The 26464-nt window shown below is 38.8% G+C and overlaps 1 protein-coding gene across 5 annotated transcripts in view; it reads right to left on the bottom strand.

Moving 5' to 3' along the window:
• NUBPL (NUBP iron-sulfur cluster assembly factor, mitochondrial) overlaps positions 1-18761 on the bottom strand; it is an 84439-nt gene extending 65678 nt beyond the window's left edge. Inside the window, exons 1-4 of one of the 5 annotated variants that reach the window (XM_065840184.2) lie at positions 18600-18761; positions 17609-17756; positions 12198-12232; positions 1092-1182 (exon numbers count right to left, since the gene is read on the bottom strand). In XM_065840184.2, coding sequence (XP_065696256.1) covers positions 1092-1182; positions 12198-12232; positions 17609-17756; positions 18600-18731 — 406 coding nt within the window. In that variant the 5' untranslated portion in view covers positions 18732-18761. Of the gene's footprint in view, positions 1-1091; positions 1183-12197; positions 12233-17608; positions 17757-18203; positions 18227-18599 lie in introns of those variants that run through there. The other 4 variants (XM_065840185.2, XM_065840187.2, XM_071809388.1 and 1 more) reach the window with 4 other exon arrangements.
• Positions 18762-26464: the final 7703 nt, after the last annotated feature.

Below are 26464 nucleotides of genomic sequence, written 5' to 3'. Positions count from 1 at the left end.
CTGTAGTTGTGCAGTCTTCTTTCCCCCCGTTCTTAAATACATTATTGCAGAGGCGCTACCACCATCGCTGATGGGCTCAGCCTTGGCCAGTGGTATATCCATCTTGGAGATGGCTGGCCTTGTATCTGTCACATACAGGGGAAGCTTCTAGTAGCTTCTCACAGAAGCCACCCCTGTAGCACTGCTGCTACAAAAGCCTTGCCACATAAACCAAATAAAAGTGTGGGACTGTTTTTCATTTTTATAATTATATGTACTTTATCACAGAACAGGCAAAACAAAGCATTAAACAAATCCTGTTGCCCCAGTGTCCCTACCATTCCCCAAAAAGCACACTCCCTTACACTCAAACATCACATGAACAGGGTATCAGGATAAAGTCACTCTTCAGTTTCACCTCAGCTGGCCTGGGTGGAAGCTAAATCTCTGAAAGGTAAACCGACAATGCAGCCTTTCTACTTTAGGTCTTCCTTGCTTCTCTCCAGACTCGCATACCTAAATTTACTTTTCCCCAGACCAGAACCCTTCCTAGCAAAAGGAAAAACAGGAGGTTTGTTTAACTGTCTTTACCTTCTGGTGGTGAAGCCACCACCACTGCATTCCTAAACACACAACTTCAAATAAAAAGGAATCAAGTGGCCTGGGATGTATGGCTGAAGAAAGAGATCAAATACAATCTTTTCAATGACATTTTATATAAGCTACTGTTCTGATCCTTCTTTCATTTCCTAGACTAACGTTTTTTGGGTTTTAATTTGAATGTCTTCTATAGTGGCATCCTATATAGCAAATTTAAAACTACTGATGATAATCTTTGTTTCCTAGCTACCCTTTCCAGTGTCTTTAGTAATAACCCATGAAACTCCCAAAGACTGTGGGCCAATATTAAAAAAACCCCACTACCCTGAATTTGCTCCTAGTTGTACAAGGCAGCTTTGAAAGCAACCTCATTTCTAAAAATAATTTTTAAAATACATTAAGTCATCTTCTCCTGTTTGCATTCCTTCTGTGTCACACCAAAGAAGCACCTATCAGTGGTCCATGCTTACCCCTGGACAAAAAAGACAGCAAGAAAAATCACTTGCACTTACTTGGTGTTAATTCTGGGTTTCCTTTTAAGTTCATCATCTTTGGAATTGAAGGCCCATATATGTCTACATCAAGTAAACCAACTTCTTTTGTCTGTGTAGGGAAACAAACACAAAAAAGTATTTGTCAAAATGTCTATCTTCCTGTATAAATTACTAGTTGAGTAGAATATCAAAACTGCCCATCGAAATGAAAATATTATCTTGATTTTCGACAGAAGTCATCACTGTTTCCTTTCTCTCTAAATTGCAATTGAAGCATGAAAGATAACAATGCCTCTACTAGTTGAGCCAGACGTCTTCACAAAATGTAGATTCTTGATATGCAGAATCCTCACTTGCACATTTTCTTACTTACAATGTAGACCACAGACTTTATACTAACAAACATTATAAGCAGTGATCTCTCTACTCCGTGTACATTTACACAGAAATAGTATTTTAATTTTTTCTAAAAGGTATGAAATTTCATTGCATAACAACCAAGCAACGTTTCTAAGTATAGTCAAATTAATGCAATTTGAATTGTACTAGTGACTACAAGGAACATCAAAAACATAAGAAATATTTTTATCTTCCATTTAAGTGGTGAAAGTAAACTCTTGGAGATATCTTGAAAATACTGAAATGCAAGTCTCTGAAGCCAATTAAGCAGGTATAACATTTTAACCAAATGCACTTACACCAAAGAATGCTAAAAAATGGGTTTATTCAACTACATATGGTACATTAGGCAATAAACTTTAAATAAAAATTATAACTATGTAGTTTAGACTTACAAGGTTCATTTCTATATGCTTTTTTTATAGATATACATACATATTTTGTAGAAATTAAACTATTTTCCTACAGATGGTAAGACACACTACCAATTACCAAGCTCCGCAAATTAAGTACTAATGAGCAAGCACTTCGAAGTGCTGAACGTCAAGTTCCTCTAATATAAGCTAACTGTATTCAACATTTTGCAAAATTGCAAGCAAGTATGTTTAAGAGCTTGTTTGAAAGGTTAAGGCAGCAACTGGAGCTTTTCCAATAATGCCAGATCAGATTTTCACTGTTGGTGTTTCAAATTGCGCACCTCTTTTTCTGGATGAAGCTTTCATGATTTGGTATCATGTATTAAGCCATTTTGTTATCACAGTTCTGATGAGAAAGAATGAGAGAAAGCCAAAGGCTCAGTGGTAACGATCAAGTTTCTGGTTGGAAAAAGAGTATAATCAGGCTTTTAATGCAAGTCTACAACATCTCTACCCTTCAACAGGATTTCTAAACAGGACGTACATTCTGTGGCATCACGGTCAGTTTGTTTGTTTTGTTAAACAGAAATGTACTCACATTAAAAACCTACGTATTCAGGTCACTACTTTAAATAAATCTGAAATTCAATTACGATAAAGAAACTAAACCATAGAAGCCTAGACACCTGATAAGCAAGACTGACCCTTTTTACTAAAAAGTAATATTTTTGGTTTGGGGTTTGTTTTTCTGTGGGCGTTTCTTTCTTTTCCTCTCTTCTTTTTTTAAGCTATTGATAGTCAACCCTGAAGACACTTCGAAAAATATGTTTTTACTATAAAAATCAATCAAATTGGGGTTCCTTATTCAATATCCTTTTTTATTAAACAGAGCAAAGCATATGTAATTACACGGATTATCTCAGGTATTTTAGTATTTCTTTATATCATCTTGTGAAAGCCATTACAAAAAAGTTCAGGAGTTACTCTGACAAATTATTCTACTTCTTGCACAGTGTACGAAAGCTGCAATTTCAGAAAGATTGAAAAGACCCATTTTTACACTAGTTTTCAAAGACATCAACAACAGTATGAGAGCTTCTTTGTTCTTGTACAAAATGCATATTTTAGCAGATTAGAAAGATTCATGACTCAGTCCCTTTATCTGTGTCAGCAGCTAATCGAACCCATCAAAACATCATCTAAGGGCTGTGCCACCTAATTACTTCTCAAATGAAAGTAAATATTTGCAGAAAATCCTACACAGTGTTTTAAACCTGGCTGACACCCCTTCCCTCAACTTTTTGAGGGTTTTTTTCACCCAAACAAGGATCGTGACTATCCACTGACTGACTTACTACAATCATCTCACAACTCACTACAGTTCTATTTTCAGCCTAAGGGGACTGCAGATTTAGGATGATCTAAATTAATCAGATTGAATTCACAACCTCCTAGGCATAGTAAGATGTTCATCACCACAGGCCACTTTTTCCTAGGAGTCAGCAGGAGCATATCCATAAGTGTACCAAATTTCCTGAAATTAAGAAAAAATACATGCATACTGGAGAAAAATATCCCTCAGTTATCCAGGAGGATGCTGCAAATCCAGCTACTACTCCAAATTACAAAGCTAATCTTTGTTTCAAGCTAATACAATAATCCTGACAGTTTCTCAAAAAAATTTACACCCTTCCTCAAAAGTAAGAAAGATGCTTGTTTCTGAGAGGCACTGCTTTTGTTTATGGATATGCTCCAACAAAACAGCTGTCTTCAAACAGAAAAATAATTAACAGATTCTCCAGCTTCTACAAATCTTCTTAATGACAGCACAAGTGCTCCTACAGCCATGGTGCTTTTTATCAGATTATAGGAGAAAGGTCTTTCAGAAAAAAACTCTCTAAATCACTGACAGAACCTCACTGAAGATAGCCTAAGGTAGAGTATTTTTTCCTTCATCAAGCAACTCAATATGTTAGGTAAAAAGAGTTCACACTGCCTAAAAGTATCAGCTTATACAGAAAGCATTGGCCCAATAAACCAAAGGGTTTGAGTTTTGTTTCTCTCAACTACCTCTGCATTTGAAGTACATAAGCATCCCTAGAACACTAGTAACCCTTTACTCAAGGTTAATAATCTTGGAAAAGCATTATGGCAGATACCATGGGATCTTTGAAGACAGGCACAGCACAGTTCAGATCAGCTCTTGAAGAATTTACAATGTTTTAAAACCCCAAGAGACAACATAATTTGTATACACCTGGATCGTACCACATCAAACTGTTCATCAGAATTATCAACACCAGACACTTCTCATGCTAAGTGAAGTTTATTATTGTAACCCGTGCATCTGGATTAAATACAAAATTAAATTCAATTTTAATAAATTGCATTTTCATCCATATAACCCACATGTAAATCGGTACATCTTTCAAAGTACTGCTGTATTAAAACAAATCCTAAAACACATGCATAACATCTTCACCTAGATCATGTTGCTCAGAACCCCATCCAGCCCAGCCTTGAATGTTTCCAGAGATGGGGCATCTATCACCTCTCTGGGCAACCTGTCCAGCATTTTATCACCCTCAGTGTAAAAAATGTCTTCCTCACGTCTAGCCTGAATCCCTCCTGCTTTAGTTTAAAACCATTACGCCTTGTCCTGTCATAACACACCCTTCCAAAAACTCTGTCCCCAACTATAACTAACAACTAGAGTTCCTTTTCATCTTCTGCTTTTACACCATGGACTACAGCATAATTTCTACTTCATTGACTACATCATACTTTTTACTTCACTACCATTAATCTTCTCAACAAGATATTAATTTGCCCAATTAGACCTGTCCAAAGATTTCTGACAAATATTCAGCATAAGGTATATCTACATAATCACTGCATCTCTTACCCCAGCACAAATACAGCAAAGTTTTCATTCCAATTTAGAAACTTCTATCACCTACACTAAGAAATGACAACAAGTTTTCACAGTCACCAAGTACAAGGTTCTGTATTTACAAGAAAATCAAATGCTACATCAAGAGATAAAAACCATATTTTTGCATATATGCCTGAAATATGAGAATCCTACAGCTTCATTTTGTGCAGTGTACAAATTACAGGCCTAGATAACCTCACAACAAAGATCCTTTTCTTTAACTTCTCTGGCAAGATTCTCAACATAATTAAAGTTCAGTTTAGCCTTCGAACTTGGCCGCTGCCTTGTGAGTGGCAGATGTACAATGTAATGATTTTCAAGCTCTGAAATTAGTTGCAATAAATCCTTTTGGGAAAAAAAAATAAAATTGTTGAAGGTCATATTAGACACAGTCCCTCTATATATTGGCACAGAAAGGTCTTGTACACATCACGTAAACTTAACATCCTTTGCTTTCCCTCGTGCAGTTTCAAAATTATTCAATTGCTATTATGTTTGTTCTCTTACACAGGTGAGTTTTACTATACGTGGTCCTTGTACAGGTGACATGCTAATGACAAAATGATCCATATCTTTCCTATTGTTAACTATTTTAGCAGACACTCAAAAATTGTTTCATCTCTCCAACACACTTCATATAGGTTCTCTTTTTGTCTTTCAGGTAATATTAACTGTGAAATCAACTACATTTTCCACTAACAGGTTTTTCAACCAAATGCAACCAGTTCCATTCTTATACCACAGAGGACCCCTCCATACACACTTCTGTGTTCAGTGGAGAACCTGGTGATATTAATTGATTTCTTCAAAGTTGCTAAATGCTTCCTCGAGAAACAAATCTGATAAAAAACTTCATGACAACAGCAAGAAGGGAAAAAAAAAAAAAAAATCAGCCCACAAAAAGCTACTATAAATAGCTGTCAATCAACCCAGCCTATGTTACTGTTAAACATCCAGAGGCTCCTTAACAGCATAAATTTCATTTTTGCTTATCTTTTCTGAGACTTTTGCCATACTTGGTAGGGCGTATGTATCCCCACTAGACATTACCAGATGGTATTTTACTTTGAAGTAAACTCTGCAGATGACCAGAATTCCCTGGTGTTCAGCCTGAGAGAAACAGAGGCACAGGTTAATGAGCTGTCGTCGTTCTAGATGGTGAAGGATTCCCTATATTAGAAGCACTCCTGATATTCAGCAGCTGCAGCCCACTTCAGAGACAGAAATTCCACCTTTGCTAACTGAAGATACCAGTTATTTTTAAAGCTGGTCCTCTTAATCCACCACCAGGACTCTCAATTTATCCTTTTAATGTCATTATAGACTTAGAGCTAATCCCAAACCACAAGCAGCAACACACAGGACAAAAGGGAACTTAAAATCAGTATAGGCTCTGGATTTCTCATCTGACATACTGACACACTGAATAGCCATCTTTTAATCCCTAATCTCTAACTCTTTCAGCTGCACACTATTTAAGTGCCTAGCTGTAAACTGGATTAGAGCTGAAAAAGTATCACTGCAGTTTTCTCACTCTCTAGCCTAGAAATGCAACTTGTTTTAAACACTCACTCTTCTACTGGTTTAACAACCCTTTTCCTTCATATGAAGATCTTCTAATTTTCTATCAGCCACAGAACTTCTCTGGCACTTTTTTTCCACAACAGTCTGCAGTAGGTCCTGGTCAGATTTCTAAATCATCAGATACCAGTAATACAAACTTGTTTGGCCTTCTTGCACATTATGTATCCTGTTAAAAAAAATAAATAAATAAATAGTAGAAAAATATAAATTACCAAAATCCGAAACGGAATCCCAAACACTAATACATCTCTACAAGATGCCTCCCGGCTTTCACAGTATGCCAAATTGTTATAAACGTGCTCCATCTTTCACATCAGTATCTCTGACATCTGCCCTAGGCTTTCAATGATTTCAAGACTCAGGGTGCAGGTAATTAACTCCACATGTAATACTTAAAGAAAAAAAAAAGTAACAATTTTTATTTTCTTCAAATTAAGTATATAGTTATTTGATGAAAAGAAAACATTCTAAGTGGCCTATGTTTAAAAATATTTTAAATTTCACTCATTTTTTACTTGAAAAACAGTAAGACTTTTAAAGCCTTATTCCCTCGTCTTCTCAGCTGATCTGCCTCAGCTGTGCTGTCATTGCAAGATAACCCAAATCAATTCTAACTGGCATCTCCAGCGTTATTGACACATTTTAGCATTAAGAAACATGCATGAACAGCATTAACACCTTATCTATAGCAACTGAAGCCTTCTGACTCACTCAACAGCAAAGGTAAAGACGCCTAGAATCAAACCCTAATAATTAGGAAAGCTGCATAGGAGGACGACAAAACAGTTCAAAAAACTTAGCCTTCACACTATAATTAGTCAGTTTGGGAAACCATTATTGTCTAAATTCTTCTAGATGTTTGTTACTACTGCATGAATTTTTTTTCCTTACTAGAAAAAAACATATATGCATTACAAAGTCATCTATTAATTCAGCACTCAAATACTATCCTGTAAACAAATAGTTTAATTACAGGAGCCAAATAGTGGGCTGGGGGGGGGGGGAGGGGAGACTGGAATGTAAAGAAAATAGGTTGAGTGGATTTTGAGTAGTGTTAAAATTAAAGTGCATTGTTTGATTAAATACACATTCTGAAATAATTAATTTTATTATCACCATAGTGAATTCACATGAAGACTCTGCTCATACCTATATAATATCTATGCTATAACTTTCTATGTATTTGCAAGAAACCTCTTATTATCACATGCATTTAATAGGCAGATATCCACAGAAATTTTCTGCTTTAAAAAACAAACAAACAAACAAAACAAAGCAAACCTAAAATAAGTCCGCGTTGGGACATCCTGGCCGTGACAGCGTTGGGTAAGTGTATTTCACGTGGTTAATGCCGGGCTTTCCCCAGCGCTGCTCAGGCCGCGCCGGTTCCCGCCGGAGGGAAACGCCGTCCCGCGGGGAGCAGCGCGCCCCCTGCCGGCCGGCCGCCCTCCGCCCCTCAGAACCGCCGCTGCTCCCACAGAACTAAGGGCGCTGCGCAGCAACCAGTGGGTTTGCTTGGGAAAACAAAGGCCACTCCCTACGACAGAATCACCTTTTATGTAATTCAAATTTTGGTCTTGGTCTGCTTGACTCAGCAATCCCCTGACAGAGAGTTAGGCTAGAATAGTTAAAAATGATGCCCTTAATCACGTGTCCCCACTGCTGCAGGCAGAAGCCACTTGCTGATGCTTATTTGTTCCATATGGGTTTACTTCTTGCTCCTCTCTGTCCTCCACAACACAAAAGCTATTTCACCCTATAGTGAAACATGTAAGTCTTTTGGAAAGGAAAGGGGAGTCAAAGGAAATCACAGAATTGTTTTGGTTGGAGAAGACCTTTAAGATCATCAAGTCCAACTGTTAACCTAGCACTGTCAACTCCATCACTAAACCATGTCCCTAAGAACCTCGTCTATGTGTGTTTTAAACACCTCCAGGGATGGTGACTCAACCACTTCCCTGGGCAGCCTGCTCCAATGATTGACAACCCTTTCAGAGAAGTTTTTCCTAATATCCAATCTAAACTTCCCCTGGCTCAACTTGAGGCCATTTCCTCTTGTCCTATCGCTTGTTACTTGTGAAAAGAGACAGATACCCACCTCTCTGCAACCTCCTTTCAGTAGCTGTAGAGAGCAATAAGGTCTCCCTTCAGCCTCCTTCTCTCCAGGCTAAACCGGCCCAGTTCCCTCAGCCACTGCTCGTAAGACTTAAATCTGCCCGGGGAGCTTGCCTGACAGTGACAGCATAAGCACACAGCCTCCCAATTGGATTTGTGCCATCCTTAGTCATGCACAGCTGGTGTTTGCTCACGAAAATACTCTGTTCATAAACAAGCAATCTCTACCCTGTTATTGCTGCCATCTATTAATTCAACTTGTTTCTACTATAAAAAATCGTCTCTGGCCAGGCAGCTTTCATAAATAGTCATTCTAGTCTGAATATGAATCGTCCTGGCACAAAACCCAAAAATTCTTCCCAAGTGCTCCTAGGGGAGCACAACTAACTGCTGGTACATCGAAAGAATGAAAAGAATCAGCTGTCAAACTAGGCAAGCAATTAGAATAGGACACAAGGGTAAAACTAAGTTATTTCTTAACACAAAAAGAACATTGTATAGATTTACAGGTCTTGGTACAGGCACAAGAGCTTATGCAATTCTTAACTAATCTATCTACAGCAGGTAACCTGGGGTGCTAAAAGCCTAATATTCCAGAAAGGGATAAGAGGCTGCCACATTTGTTTCCCTGGCTTTGCGTTAAAAAAAAAACAAAACATACCACAAACTCACAAAAAACCTACTTTGTCTTGGATGTGGTATCTAGGCACCTAAACGAAATCCTATCTTGAATTATTTAGTCTGTAACCATGAGGTAAAAATATGCCAAACAGAATGAGCACTAGGATGCAAGACTTGAACTCCTGAATTCTAATCCCAGCTCTGCCAACAACACTGCGTACCCAAGGCAGCGTCCAAGACTCTGTTGATGCTTTAATACTTTCAGACTATCACTACAATAACTGAAAAATCTTCTATTAAAAAAAAAAAAATCTATAGAAACAGTGGGCTTTTGGTTTAGGTTTCTTAACTCTAGAAAGTAGACTTTTAAGAGACAATGGGAGGAAGCTTTCTTTTATCAAGAGGACCAAAAATTCCTTTATGTTTTGACTGTTAATCTTCTTCCAGTTTACGACACTATCAAACAACAATAATATGTCACAGCTGTTACTGAAAGTAATCTAATCCTATCTCCTCTGAAAGCATCTTCCACACATCTCCCTCACCAGAAAACAGTTGTTCTCAATAGTCTGTGACTTGTATAATCTCAGAAAAAGAACACTTGAAGGATCAGAAGACAACATTATTTTAAAAGTCATTTAGCTCCAGTATACTACCTGCTTTGAAAATCTAGTTATAAACATTGAACTTGTAACAGAAACAGACTGCATCTAATGAAGGAACCACCGACCTTCATTGTCATAGTGACCCGTTTTACTTCACAAGTCTTTATTTTCTCCTTTAGACAGTACATCAAGACGAAGTATCAGTTTCTATAAATCTGTATTTTGCTTATAAGAGACATAAGGAGTTGCAGGAGGCTGCTGAAGCTCTGAGTTACTGACAGAATCATTACTGCTTCCTCAGAAGGAGGTGAACTTAACAACAGCAATGACGGGAAGGGAAACCATGGGAAGGTGATACACAATCAGTATTTATTAAAAGTAAAAAGTGGTCCATATCTGAGGTCAAAGAAATTCGCTTCAGCAGAAGACACCAATGGACTATGGAAAAGAACCTCCACCATAACAAAACAGAACACTGCAATGATCCCTACACAATTCAGAGCACTGGACAGTCCCAGCCTGGATCAAGGTCCCAGAGATACTAATTTCATAACCCTGACTCACAAAACTGGCAAACTGAAATCAATGGGAGTATACAAATGCACATACAAGCAAATTCAAGCCCAAAGTTTAAACATAAACACAATGTATGCCATCGTTACCTTAAAAAAATTAACATACAAACAAAGAAGCTAGAGTAGAGTTTATCAAATCCACCTTCATTTCATATTTTCTAACCTGTAACTACATCAATGCACAGCTTCACCATAGCAGCAGCTTGTTAAATTATGACCATCAGTTCAAGCAAGTCACAGCTATTTCATCAATTCCAGCTGCTCTTCATTGATTAACATCCACCAGACACTGACCTCCAATTTTACACCACCTCATATTCCTGAGGTGCACCTGACTAGTGCATTCTGTGTTTACTTAACTTTCTTGGCTCAATTTCATCAAAAAATATTTCTCAGTCCCTGATTTTCCAAATAAGTTCACCAATAACCTTTTCAATCATTCTGAGCTAGGGTCTCTCTTATTTGTGTGCTTTACAAGTGTTTTAATGGACTACCAAAGTGATGTAACACGTTATGTTTAAAGTCAGCTGTTTAACTCCTAACAAAAGAGTAAAATCCCACAATTTGTGTATGTCAGAATTACTAAGACATGCTTTATCTAAGTATAAATTTAAACAATGCACAAAACTGCACATTTGAAGGGTACGAGGCACAATCCTAAAAACACTGGTACAGAAAGTTACGTACAACTAGTTGACACGGTTTCCATGGAGCTACTCAATGACCATGCCGTAACACAGATTACATTGCAGGATCACATTCTTTTTGTAGAAGTATTACAGCAAATGCCATGTTTTAAAGTTAATTAGAAGGAACCATTAGAGCAGTTTTGCTTTTCAAGATGACAGGTTTTTCTCTGAAATCAAATTATTCCAGCATCCTATTTAAAAAGCAGAATTAAAAACTGTGAAATATCAAGATCAGATGCCATTACAAACAGTACCTATTTCATATAACAGCTTTAAATACTCCTTATCAAGTATGACTGAGCTTATGGAAATTTTTTTAATTTTTCACAAAATTCCTACAGGACTCATGCAGACTGCATGTAGATCTCACTCCTACCTGTTGTTGTCCTTCACTCATCTTTTACAAGAAAAAGATGCTACATTTACCAGATCAAAGTACTTAATGATACTTCATTTTTGAGTAAAGCTTTATGAGTACAAAACCTGCTTTATACACCCCTACACAGGAAGTGAAGCTTGCTGCAGAGTTTGCCTCTGTCGCAACAAATGTGCACAACAGAACTATTTCCAGTTTACAGCAGCAGATGGACATAAGGAAGACCTGTTGTTTTTAAACTTTAATCGTCCTCACTGTGTATCTCTAGTCTATGTAATAGTTTGAGCAATACCAAACTGGGCAATGATATTTTATCGCTCTAGAAACATATTTCCAAGCTTTAGGTAAGATATGTAGTTCCTTTTTTTCCTCAGCTGTTTATATATAAAATCATTTTTGCACATTAATTTCTCCAGAAAAAGTAAATCTTTACATCTATTAAAAAAAAAAAAAAAAAAAAAAAAACACCCACGTTTTGGACACCATCCAGCACTTACTCATATTTTTTTCCAAGTCAGTACTCTGAAGTGATAGAATTTAATTATTTATTACTTGCCTCCAACCCATACAAACATCCTCTACTATGTCTACACATCCTTGCAGAATTGCAGTTGAACTCAAGAGACGCACAAGGGAAAAGGAGACAGCCAAACCCATATGAAGGATGAGAGCTACTAAGTCATTCATGGTACTGATAAAATATAAACAAATTAATATAAACTCAGAAGTCCATGGAAAACAAATAAAGAAATTAACCATCAGAGTAAATGCTTAGATTTAATGTATGCGACTGCCCCCAGCAGTAACCATTTTATTTATGACTCACACACTTGCTTCACATTAAGGCTGATAATTAGATATTCACCTACCGAATCATTTGCTGCTAGGGCGAGGGCTACATTTACTGCAAGAAAGAGGAAGAAAAAAATATTAAGTGCAAGAAAACTTAATTCCTAAATATTTAGAATGTTTTCATTTCTAACAAGAGAAAATATAATATAAATACATCACACTTAATAATTGCATTCATCATCTTGGTTCTTTGCTTCCTGCACCTCTACAATATTGCTAGTTTAGGTGCAGCAGCACCCACATTTCCATCCGTGTTTGTTAACAGGATAACAAACTCAAGCTCATCTGCAGACTCTAAGTTTCTAGAGGACACACAAAATAAAAACACAGTCTAAGTATTTTGCCAAAGTATAACATTCAGAAACCACTGAAGTACCTACTTGACTTGGACTAGTGGATACTGTACTATAAAACTAAAATAAGCGTACCACAGGTAACCTTCACCACAGTCTCTAGTGAATGTTCTAAAAACTTTAGAGATTAAAGTATTGATCTAAACTATTAAAGTACAGTGACCAGAAAGATGATCATACGCCTCTTTTTGATTTCTTGTGATATATTAAATGTGGATATTTTCTGGCAGAAGGTGCAACGCACGCTTCGCAATTGATTTTTATGTCAGTAAACAAAGACTTATCTACCCTGAAAGCAACTGTAATTAAAGGAACAGAAAAAGAGGATGAAGCAATTACAGACTGTGAGTTTGTTTACAGGTAGCACATGCAAGAAATGGTATCTTCTAATGGCTTGCCAGCTTCAATTACGTTGGAAGGCCTCCTAGAAGCTTCAGTATAACCAAACAGTAATTGTTGTAATCCAAGGAGTAATGTGTTTTAAAATACATTTTTAAAAAACAAATAAACACACACTCTTCTTGGGTAACAGGGTAATAGCTTTTGCTTTCTTTACACATTGCTCTAGGTCAGTTCACAGAACCTCTTGAGACAGACAAGCTGGGATCAGTCTTGTTCTCATGGAAGAGCACGTAGGTAGTGAGAACAAGCTGGGGAGCCAGATTCCCAGCATAAAGAATTTAGTATTGATAAAGGTAAGTTCCTTTAAACAACATGGTGACGAGGTTAACAAGGAAAATTGTACAGCTTTCCCTAAGAAGCACACAGCCTCTGTTTACTCCTAAGCTGAGAAAGCATATGGATTTTATTCTTCAGTTTGCTCTTTAAACAGATGCTTGATTAACTGTTCCCTGAATCAATCAAAGGAAAATTCATCCTCTGAAACTTGGAGACCAATCTACAAATCACAGATAAGGAGATAAACCAAGCAAACTAGTGATAAAAAAGAAAAAAAAAAATATAAAATCAACTGCAGCTCATGTCTGAAGAGGCACAAAGGAAGCAGCAAGTTACCACTCACAGCCTCAAAACCACTTTATACATCTATCTTCTTCCTATACAATTATCCCGTGTAAAAATGAAAGTACGATCCCCAATGCTTCTTCAATAAAGGATATCCAGCTATTGAAAGGAAAAGAGGAAGATGGTTACAGTGGAAATAACTGAGGTTTTTAGCTGAATACCTAGCCGGACACCTCATGTTCTCTGTTGAATCCAGCTGATTCTTGCATTCTGTTCTTTTTACTACCATCAGTTCCAAGAGGGTATCAAGATGCAACTTAGGACCTAACCTGACCCTAAACACTAATGTTGGCCCTAACTAGTAAGTTCCCGTAATGAGGAGTGCAGGAGAGCAAGGCATATACATACGAGAAGTTCGATACAACTTTTCTTTTAATTATTTTTTTAAAACTTCATAGCAGGTTCCAAGACACATTACCACAGTATCCCCACCCATGCTAAACCAGCTGACTGACATCAAGCATGATGCACAAGGAGATCAGAGTCAGTCTTCTCAAAACCAGTACAAGTCTGGAAAGGCTCATTAGTTTGGACTTTTTAACTTCCAAATCCAAACTGGCCCTAGGAAGAGACACAGTTGAATTCTCAGAACATTTAGCTAACAATACAAAAAAATCTTGGCCCAAAATTAGAAATGTACAGAGCCAGCTGAGTGTATCTATGTCTGTGACGTGGCAATCCACATCATCAATAAAAGACCTGTAGATAACCAAGATGAACTCGCTCCAAAAGATAACTTTCAATACTCATATCTCAATACAAGTGAATAACCAGTTTATGACTATTTATCAGAATATTTTAAAATGTAGAAAAGGCCCAGAATAAAAAAAAAAGTCATGTTGATCCTGGAAAAGAACCACAAACAAATACTATTATCACCTTTGCCAAAGCCCAAAGCCATGTCTGGGTTGGTCAGGTGAATAGATGGATTTTGGCCCCTACCTTGAAAGGGGGACTTTCAATAATAGTACATCCTACATGCAGAATAAAAGCATGCAAGAAAAAAAAAATTAAAACACAGTTAATAGAACTGAGATTCATTTGACCATGTGCTTGCTTTATCAGCTCTCCTGAACAATAATGAAAAATCTCAGCCCGTTAGCCTTTGCTAGAAATGTCTGAAGGCCAAGGTCATTGGTTTTATCAGTAATTTTATCTTCCTCAAACTGCAAGATTAACAAAATATGAGCAAGAACAGCAGCCATTAGTTTTATTCCACTTCCACAGCTGAAAACAGTAAGAGTTTCAATAAATTAGAAACTTCTTTCAAGATCACACTTTGAACTCCTCTCATGCCAGGATCAATTTTCTACAGTACTCTCATCTCCAGCCACACACACACACACAAAAACAAACCTTCAGCCAGATGGAGTAAACACAGCAGAACACTGGTAAACTACAGAATCCTGACAGGAAAGATAGGAAACAAACAAACCAACACTTACACTGGGCAAACAAAAACAGCACTGTGCCCTTGTGGCCAGGAAGGTCAATGGCATCCTCGGGTGTATTAGAAGGGTGGTGGTTACTAGTTCACGAAAGGTTCTCCTTCCCCTCTACTCTGCCCTGGTGAGACCACATCTGAAATATTGTGTCCAGTTCTGGGCCCCTCAGTTCAAGAAGGACAGGGAACTGCTGAAGAGAGTCCAGCACAGGGCAATGAAGATGATTAAGAGAGTGGAGCATCTCCCTTAAGAGGAAAGGCTGAGGGAGCTGGGTCTCTTTAGTTTGGAGGAGACTTAGGGGTGACCTCATTAATGTTTACAGATATATAAAGAGTGAGTGTCACAAGGATGGAGCCAGGCTCTTCTCGGTGACAACCAATGATAGGACAAGGGGTAATGGGTACAAACTGGGACACAGGAGGTTCCACTTAAATTTGAGACGAAACTTCTTCACAGTGAGGGTGACAGAACACTGCAACAGGCTGCCCAGGGAGGTTGTGGAGTCTCCTACTCTGGAGACATTCAAAACCTGCCTGGACACATTCCTGTGTAACCTCATATAGGCGTTCCTGCTCCAGCAGGGGGACTGGACTAGATGATCTTTTGAGGTCCCTTTCAATCCCTAACATTCTGTGATTCTGTGAACAATAACAAAAAATAATCGTAATATTTAAACATGCATTCAAAAATGCTTTTCTACAACACAATTTCTTCATCTAATCATTGACTATATTGATTTCACAAGACCACAAAATGCTAGAAGCAACAGATAATACAATAGGAAATGTATATACAACAAACAGAAAGAGTTATTCAACAGAAATTAAAAGATAGGTAAAGGAACAGTCCTGACAAACTTGACCAGAATGTGTATCCACTTCTCCTGAAATGGAGATCTAGAGCAATTGAAACACAGGAAGGAACATGAAGAGCCTTGACAGTCCTTCAGAGAGATGCAGACAAGTTTCCTGTGGTGCTTTAGGAATTAGCGGTTCTTACCACCCTCCTTCCTTTTCAACTCCTGCTCTCAAAATGAGTCAACAGAGTTGTCATCAAACACGTTCCCCACAAACCTCCGTTATGAAGAACATAATTGTACATACATAATTCAGCAATGATGCCATGCAATACTTTTGTTCGTGAGTTATCCGATCTTCAATCGTTCATCAGAACCATGAAATTTATCTCATTTTAATAAACAAGAACCTGTATTCCTTTTTCTTCTCAATATTATAAATGAATATGTTTATTAACAAAAGGCTGCCCAGTACAGCAACATCTGAACGGTTCATCTACATTTCAGTTCTCTTGTTCAATGCTTGTTGAACCCTAACTTCTTATTTTTCAATGCATGGGTCTGAACTCCTAGCTCTTTGTTATTTATGTGTCATACTTTATGTACAAATTACATACAAATACCAGTTAACAGCACTTAAATTAGCACATTTGTTGGCAAACATGAACAGTAAATTCAGATTATCCTCCTCAAATTTTGTTCAGTTTGTAAATCGTTCAATTTACAAACAGATATTGGGTATTTTCAGCAACCTGAAACAACCAGCTCGTGAACTATAACAATCAACCAAAGGGTATATCATTATGAAACGCAAATGTTGATTGTTTCGCCTGACTTTGCACAGGAATGTGTATCCTATGTATAGGATAGCATATATGTGTATCATATGTACAGAAAAAATACTTTCAACTGTTTCTTAGTATAGTTACTCTCACTACAGATATCATGTTTGTCTGTTCTAGTATTTATTGGACAGTCAGTCCTTTTCAAGCATAGCCGAAATACAAACCACAAAATAAATTAAGAACTACATCAATATGTTATTCATGGCAAATGGAGGTGAACAACAGACAACATTCAACTAAAAGATGACTCTTTTCATAATCTAGATGCTAAGAAAGAGATTTTTAAACCAATTTCTAATACTTTACAGAGATCTTTGCAAAGACATTCACCTTCAGTGTCATCTTTGTTTAAGACCAAGCAAATTTATGCAGTTCTGGTAACCCATCAACTATCTTGTTCTACCACCTAGGAACTGCACAGTTAGAGAAAAATTAATTCAAAACCTAACGGTGGGGCCAAGAGAAAAGTTGAAGGTGTTTCACAAGGCTCTGATCAATTTGTGTGGTTTACAATTGCTGTTTCATCTTCTGCTTACGAAAGTATACAAGTAGTTGAGAAAACTGGACAGTGATCTGATTTTGAAACCTTCTAAATACTACTGTCCTCTAATGATCACACGACTGCGTGGACATCGCACAGAAGACTACTGTGCAGGGACCCCTATGCTGCTAGAGGAGGAACAGATTGCTCCACCTCAGACTACACTGCTTCTTAAGAAAGCAGACCATCCCAAGACAGCACCGAACTATTACAAAGATATTACTTCAAAGCTGTCTGCTAGACGAGCACCTCATTTAAAGCCAAGACCTCTGTACCTACGTAGATTCTTATTAGTGGCAAGAGAACTTGACAGAAGTGAAGGGTTGTTAGTGGGACTCAATTACAAAGTAATGACACAACTGCTCAAACATTCCTTGCAAAGCATTACAAAATCTATAAAGTAAACAATTTAAAAAAAATTTTACCTGCTGTTGTTGATTTTCCAACTCCCCCTTTTCCAGAAGCCAAGACCACCACCTGCTTAACTCCTTCTATGGGCTTCTGTTTCGGCAGCCCGCGGGACAGGATCTGGGCACGTTTGTCCCTTAGAGCCTCATCCCTGGAGCTTGAGGACTAGAACAGAAAGAAAACAAGTACATATGCACCAACCTGAAGCTTTCACAAGGAAAGATGACAGGGAAAAGCCCACCTGCACGCTGAGAAATTTTCACTGCTGTTCCAAAAAACAACATTTAGCAGGCAGGCGGTCCCAAAGGAAGCTGCACGGCAGGCAGGCTGGCAGGAACGGGGCCTACGTCAAAGTAACCCCCGTGCGCATTTTGTTTAGACAGTTAAGTACGATCGATCTTAATCCTTAAAAGAAAATGAGGGCTTATGTTAAAATAAACCAAAATACCACGGAGGTGAGAAGCTTTAAAAAACAGGCCAGACGCAGTGATCTTTTCAGGTTCCAGCTATTTCAGCGCAACACACAGTAGGAAGTGCAGCCCGGTGCCGCGGCAGCACCGGCAGGTTTCCAGGGCCCGTCCCTCCCCTCAGCCCTGGCAGAGGCACCCGTACCAGCGCCGGTTCGCCGAAGCAAGTCCCGCGGTGCGGTTATGTCAGAGCAAAAGGCACACGACGGCTCTTCTCCGCAGGACGAAGGGCCAGAGACGAGCCTGCATCTCGACAGGCAGCGTCCCGCCCGCTACCCGGTAGCCCCATACCCGCTGTCCCAGGCCGCCCCGCGCCGCTACCGCCCTGCAGCGACCGCATCCCCGCAGCGCAGAGCTGGCGCTGACCCGGCCGAACGAGGAGACAGGGCACCCCAGCACCTCCCACCCCTCGCAGTCTCTCCCAGCACACAGACAGGCCGACCCTCCGCGGTCGGCGGGCTCGGCCATCCCGCACCCCTCCCGCACCCCTCCCGCTCCGGCGCCGACCCGGCGCACGGCGAAGCGCTCACACTTCACTCACCGCGGAGTCGGCAAACAGCGCGTTGCAGGCGGGAGGCCCGCAGCCCGGGACGCGCCGCGGCGCCACTAGAGCCGTCCCGCCGGCAGAGAGCCGGGCGGCGCGCAGCAAACAGCGCCAAGCAGGAGTCCCCATGCCCGCCGCTGCCCCCGCCCCAGGCGCGCTGAGATGGCGCCGTCTCGCCGCGCCGCGGCCCGCCCCCTGCGCTGCGCCGGGCCACTCCCCCTCGGCCGGTGTCGTGGTCCCTGCCCAACCCTGGAGGCCCGGCGGCGGGCCTGGAACGGCCCAGCAGGTGCCGGGTACAAGGAGAGTTTGCTGGAGGTGGAGGATTTTTCGCTGAGAGCTGCTGCTGCTCCCAGTCTCCGTGAGACAGAGCGAGGCCTTCCCGGGTGCAGCGCCGAGCGGGGGCGCTGCGCAGCAGCAGCGCGGACAAACAGCTCCCTGCCCGGCGTGTGCCAAAACCGGGCCAAGGGGAAAATACAGATCGGTTCGGGGTTATTCCTTATAGTGTTGTGCTTGCCCTGCTGAATCTCGTTTGCGGTGCTCCTTCAGCTCGTCAGTGCCTTTGGCATCCTGGCACACAAAATGGTTGCCCAGGAGCTTGGTTTGTGTCCTCTGCAAATATAATAAATACGTTCCACTTCATCATTTGGGTCCTTAATTAAAAGAATAAAGAGACCTGTAGCCATGACAGATGCCACCTGGTTGACTGAGGTTTTTTGGGGGTTTGTTTGGGGGTTTTATATTTCGTTGTTTTGGTTTTGGTTTGTTGTTTTAATACTGCTAACATTGAAGCACTAATAATTGCTCTGCTTACAGTTTTAGTTTTCTAACAAGTTTACACCTACTCCATACAGCCTTCATCAAAAACATGTTTCTGTTCCTTAAGTGAGATTTGTTTAAAGCTTTAGGACACACATCAGCTACTGCTTCCCCCACCTACAAGGCTTGTGTCTATGTTGTGGAAGAAAATTACATCAGTTTGACATGATTTACTCGTGACAATTTCATGAATAGTCCTTATTCATCTGAGTGGTATTACAGAAGTAATTCAGATCTTGGCAGTTTCAGGCCGTTAGTTTTCAAAGATAAAATGCAGTATACATAGTGTCCTTTGTTGGTAGCTCTTATGACAGATAATGGATCAGACGATTTTGCATCAGTTTAAAGCCTGATTATAATAAACATTTCCTCTCTTTCATATTGAGTGGAATTTAATCCACCACTTCAGATGTTTTTTTTTTTTTACTTGTATTATTAAAAGCACTAATCAAGCATTTTGCTAAAAACCACAGTTTTCAAAGGCTTATTCCAGTGCTCAGCTACTACACAAAAATTACTATTATAAAAATAACGTCTTTTTTTGCTATTCTTGAAGTGATTTTTACTCAACTTCTCATTCTTGTTGTACCCACCTGAGGGTATTTTGCACAGATAGCACAAACACCTGAAGAGGTGAAATAGTTTCCCAATAATTCACCCTACTGCCGCACCAAAATGCAAAATAGTGAAAACGAATGAGCCACTTCATATTGAAACTATGATATAGATCTACCTCCAGGGCCCTTTTTTCACTGACTCAGGAAACCATGTTACTTTTTGCCTTGCAAGAAATTTGCATAATTGGTTTTCCTACCTTGAGCAGTTGGAGGCAGTGTTAAAATGCAAAATACTGTGCAGCTCACAGAAATTGGTAATGTAGGATCACTGGTAAGCACACAGTTTAGATATTCATCACTTCAGAGTCTACACAAAGAAAATGTCAAAAAAGTTCCACCATATACTCTCTGGTTCTGAGAATAGCTCTAACACCAACTGGAACAAACCTTAAACATATTTTTGTGGGTTTGTGTTTTTGTAAAGCTGATCTAGCACAAAATCCGTTTTTAGAAAAGTAAGCTGAAGGAGTTTTCCATACTGTCATTTAAGAAGGAACAATTCTTAATATTTTTAATAATTTCTTTCAGAGTGTGTATGGTAATAGTAGGAGAGCTAATATGGCAGTATGTTGTATTGACACTGAATATGAAAAGTAGAATTTGGCCATTACAAAGTGCTCAAATGTTCTCAGCAATAAAGGAGACATTTTCAAAACAATGTTAGTAGTGGAATACATTGATTACAGTTTGAGTAGAGTTCCATGATCTCTACTAATTGTAAAGACAGTTTTATGGATTATATACTTCTCATAATTGCTTTTGGCTATTTAAATTTTAACATTTCAAAGTATTGGTCTAAGTTGTTTGCCTGACATGTCATTGCTGTCCACATACAGTGCTAAAATAAGAGTCTAGGAAAATGCAACCAAAAATTAACAAAGATTTTACTGCCAGACTTGTGTCTTTATGGAAACTACAGGTAATCTCTGCATCTTTCAGAAAATTCCACTCCAGACTTTTCAATAGCTAAAAAAAAAATTAAAAACACAGTATTTAATTTTAATGTAAATTGATAACGTTTTCTTTAAGTAAGTGTAGGAAAGTGTAGGAAAATGTTTCAAAGACTTTAAATTGCTATTCAGCCTGAATGCTAACATGATAAAAATACAATTGATTTTTGTTTGAAATGAGATTGTCTTGTGTTTAACTGTATTCATTCTCCACCCAAAATCAATTAAGGGTATCCAGGTACAGCAAGGAATGATTTGTTGCCAAATGACTCCAAATTTTTAAAATTAATTAACATTTGAAAAATGACTTGGTAGATAATTAGGTTGATTTGTGTGCAATAGGAAGTAAACAGCTTCAAAAAAAGTAAATTATCAAGACTGTAAGCTTTCAAGACTGATGGGGCTCTGCGTTTCCATTCTTATTCACGGTATTAGTAATATAGTAAATTAAGGACACACTGCTTCATCATATGAGCCATTCATTTTGGTCTCAATTTAAACTAGACATTATATTGGAAAAATGCTTTTCAGAACTAAGGGGTTGTTTAGCTTCATGGCTGGGCCCATCATCTTTGGCAGCAGAGGTGCACCATAGCGTACCAGGGTGAGTGTGCGTGGCACAGGGTCACCAATGGTGTTTCTGTCCCTGGCTGGGCTGCCCTGGCACGTTTAATATAAAGAAGGTTAAAATGTTGCTTTTTTTTTTTTTTTTTTTTTTTGTCCACATAGTGATAATTACTTGGTTCATGAAGCAAAGAAGTCAAAGATAGTTCATTTTAGGCCACTTACCAAAGCTCATGTGATAAACAATGAGGCTGATGTTGTTTGATTAATAAATACAGATGAATACATTAAATTACGAGATAATCTGCCATGTATTGTTATATACTAAAATAAGATATAATGCCCTAAAAAAGAGTTATGGAAGCTGTGGCACCTCTGGAAAAGCCAGGAGAACTTTCCTTATGATTTCCATTTAAAAGTTAGACTCTGCTTCTATCTAAGCCTCAGACTGCTGGAGAGCAGGGAGGATACCTGGGGTCATCACGTTCCTTTTATTCCATGCTATCTTAAACTGGCAGTCGTTGCCAAGCTTTTTTTAAAGCTAAGCCTAGTTTGAAAAACAGTGGTAATCCTATGTGAGTTCCCGTGTTCTTCTTTCCCAGCAGCTGCTGGTGCAGGGAGCTGCACTGCTGGGCCCTGGTTCCCAGCCTGGGGCGGGCTGGGCTTGTGTCTCGGCTCAGCCAGCCACCCTGGTGGCTGCCACCTCTGGGACCAAGCCAGAGCTGCTCTCCTGGCTCTTGCTAGAATGTCATTCTCCTGTGGGGCTGACAAAATAGATCAGGCTGCAATATAAACCAAGCCAAAACGCCTACCAGTGTGATTTCTTTGCTACGCTCCTCATGTAGGTTAAAGCAGCTTCCAGGGTGCTTTACTTAATGCCGAGAGATGCGATCTGGCCCCGTGTGGACCAGCGTGGGCTTGGCAGAGCTCGTGCACATGGGCTCAGAGTAGTACCTGGGGGTAACAGGCTCCAGCTGTGTCAGTAAGGCACACCTCAAAAACACGTAAGTAGGGAATTACAAAAGCACTAGAGGAGAAAACAACTGCAGGCGTGTAAGAGGAGGGGGTCACGGTATTGCCTCTCTGTCATTCATTAGAATTTCTCTTCTTACGTCTTTTTTCTGCTAGGTTTAGTTACCACAGCTGACATCACTGATATCAAGGCAGTTATGCCCACTTATTGCAAAGTAAATTTGGCCCAAGAGATTTTAAGAGATTCTGATTTCAAATATCCCTACAAAGCAAGTGAGGTTTACCTGTGTTTTCATACGGAATATCGCCTTAAGAAGCAAAATTTTTTAATTACATATGGCAATAATTGAAACTATAACATGTTAACAAGCAAAATGAAAACACTTAAGAAACAGTATTAATGTATTCATTTTTATCATGTGTATTAATATTTTCAATAAAAATAAGACCACAGAAGTAGCTTCATCCTACGTGAATACTTTGCCAAACCTTAAACTGAGAAAGAAATTAAGTTGTCTCCTTTAGTTCTGTTCTGCTAAATGAGGAAGATCTGGCAGAATTGAGCCCAGTTTAGTTCGTATATTGCTTTCGCATGGACATTTTATAATCAGTGCAGTCCTTCACAGTCAAGAAAATATTAAAATCTTATTTAAATTATCACTAGTTTCTTCTCAAGTCAGTCATCAAGTTCTTCAGGTTAATATTGCTTACTATAATAGCAGTCACATCACAGTGAAGATGCAGCTGATATTACAGCGATTTTTCCAGCCCCAAGCAAGTGGTACAGAAAATGAAGAGAGATATTTTGTTGAATATGCCCTTCGGTAATAAAGCCATATAATTTTTTCTTAGGTACCTCATATATAGATATTCCTTGCATGAATGGAAATTATTCCAATTAACACTATTTCCATACTTGAAAATCGAAAAACAAAGATTTTTTTTTTTTAAGTATTCCTAATCTTTGCCATATATTTTACAAACATTGAAGGAAGACTGTCATTTTCTTTCTTTCTTTTTTCTTCTTTTTTTTTTTTTTTTCCCCCAGTAATGAAGATAAATTGCAATGATAAAAGTCCCACAGGCAGGAAAAGCGTATTGTATTAGACATTGTACAAATACAGAATAAAAAGGATCGCCACTGTCCTAAAAGTTTCCATAAACCACTTGACACCACTGGCCTGAGTCATAATGGCAGTCATAGTTTCAGTTTCTGAAATAATTTTAATTCTACTCTTCATTTTTCTCAGTAATGAGCTTATGCTTTACAGGAAGCATTTTTGTTAACATCAGAACCTTGAACCTAAATGAGTTCTATATAGGAAATTAATCTTATTTGACCAATGAGGCTGACTGAGACATTACATCAACTTCTCGTGGTTTTAGTGTTTGGTAATTACTTTTAAAATCTGGTTCATGTACCAAAACAGCTCAGTTCTGCTCCATGGCCATTCAATATTTATCTCATAATTCCCAGAACATCAGCAGCACAAGGTATTTCAGAAGGGCACCAATGCATTTGGGGTGTATATGGACCACTTACCCAATTATGCCAGCAGCAACCTGCTCCAGAGCGTTTCAGTATGCAAGGACAAATCTCAGCTGAAAATAAACGTGACCCAAGAACACTTCTTGTGTCTGCACACCCTGTTTGAAGTACAATCATGTAAACCTGGGAGGCACTCCAGCACTGTGGAGCCAGAGCAGCTGATTACTGGAACACAATTCTCCTGTTAATCCTCAGCTGTGAAGGAAAGTAACTCTTCTGCAGAGTTTTACATTGAGCCAGAGGTAGGTCCAGGAATATACTCTGGAGTTCCCAGAGTTCTCATGTCCTATGCTGAAGCATTACTATGACTGATTTACACACACACATCCTCCCTCCCCCCCCAAAAAAAAGAGACAGTACCTCAGATTTTTAATTAGGCTAACATCCTCTAGTATCAAACAGAAGGCTCCTTTAGTCAGAACAGAGCCAACTGATGCTCCTAGCACAGAGAGCAAAAATAAGCATGTTTACAACGTGCCTATTTTCTCCTGTAGAGGAAGTCTAGATCAAGGAAACAACAGCCTATGGCAGAGCACCTTTGAAGCTGAGCAACTTCCTCTCAATTCAGAGAATTTATCTTTGCTTTTCCATCCCAGCTCCCTGGGCATGAAGAGGCGCTGAGTTCATGGCTCCCTACAGCAAAGTAACTAGGTTTCTCATTATAATTGGTTGAGGAAGGTATTAATAGTTTTCCAGAGAATTCTTCATGAAAGCTCTTGGCCAATGGATCTTGAAACTAAGGTCTAAAAAACAACTCTATCACAGAAATAAGTGCAATTTACATTCTTACAATTACTGCCACTAAAGGACTGCATTGTATCTCCTAAAATACCATTTCAATAAAACATGAGGAAATATTATAGTATCACAGAAAACAGAAGGATTATTGATAGTTGAATTCAGAACTTGGCTTAGTAGCTCACACTTAGAACTTCATTGGAGAAAGAAGTCATTAGAGAAAGAGGGTTTGCAAAGCAGGGTGATGTCATGCAACCTGTGTCTTGAGAATGGGTCCTGGCCCATCTTAACTGCTGAACTAGAACCAAATTTTTTTTTTTAATGTGCTAGCCCTGGCCAAAAGTATGTCAGGAACTGCTAAAAGTAAAGATGAGTTGCAGTGTCTAAGAATATTTCCTGCAATTTATTAACTTCCTAGTACAGATGTAGCATAGAGGTTCACCTGAAGGTGAGCTGAGTCATTCTCTAAGCTCAAGAGTGCATTAGTTAAATCCATGTTTTCTGTAACGTGAGCTAAAACACCTCATATTTGTGGTAGAATTTTTTTGTGAGCACCAAAATGAAGTTTTTTTCAATCTGGGCATGACCCTCATTCAGACTGTCACTACGAAGATGCAAATCTTTTTTTTTCCTATGGGCATCAAATTATCTAGGGAAAGATTAAATAGCTGTAAGTGATATTAACATATCCCAAGTTACAAAGTAATTATTTTACCAAGTTATTCATAAAAATCTAAGCCTCCAGCAGTTCCAAGAATTATCTGTGAAATAAAAAACTCTTTCAGGAAAAGTTATACCAAATATTTTTGTATTCTGTTAGAACATCAAATATTGAAGTGGTTTACTTCCACTCTGTAGCAGCTATTTAGCATCTATAGTAAAAGAAAGAAACTCTGTTTGGCAGCTTTAAAAAAATAAAAACAAAATCAAAGATTATGTGAAAAATCTCTTTGTCATCATTGCAGTACTTCTGAGGTATCAAATGATAAAGAATTAGTATCACCCCAAATGACTTCAGAAACATGCATTAAAAAAATCTGAGGTTTAAAAAAAGTGTGAAAATTAAATATTAATGAGCCATTCTTGACACTGGAAGCTGTTTGAAACATGTTAACCCACACTGGAAGTCATAGCAGGAAATCACATCATTTCTTGACACATGGTCCATTATCTTATTTGACTCCATGAATATACATTAGAATTTACAATCTTCTATTATTTAGCTCACTGTATTAAACATCTGCTTTTTTTCCCCACAAGACCTGAGGGGAAACAAGATCAACTGCTATTCAAGTTGGTTAAAATCATGAAAGGATTATATATATCCTAATGTATTAACAGAAGCAAACCATCAAAAACTAAAGGCTGATGGTAAATGGGAGTCCTACAGTCGCTATTGTTCTAAGGGGAAAAGCTCCCAAAATACAATCTTAAGAAAAGCCCGTAGATCAACATTACTGTATTCGTATAGGATGCTGTGTTATGCCAAAGCAAGATACCCATTTGAGTTTTAACACAATGATCTTACATCGAAGGGAATAAAATGCCCAAATCTGTCAACCCTGCTTGGCTCATTGAGCTCCAGCAATCATGTTGAAGGATGCTGCAAAAGAGGCTGCTGTGTGCTGAGAACAAGAGCTCCAGCAGGCGGTAACT

This window comes from Patagioenas fasciata, chromosome 5, assembly GCF_037038585.1.
Source record: "Patagioenas fasciata isolate bPatFas1 chromosome 5, bPatFas1.hap1, whole genome shotgun sequence".
NCBI classification, from domain to species: Eukaryota; Metazoa; Chordata; class Aves; order Columbiformes; family Columbidae; genus Patagioenas; species Patagioenas fasciata.
This window is presented reverse-complemented; position numbering and strand designations above follow the sequence as displayed.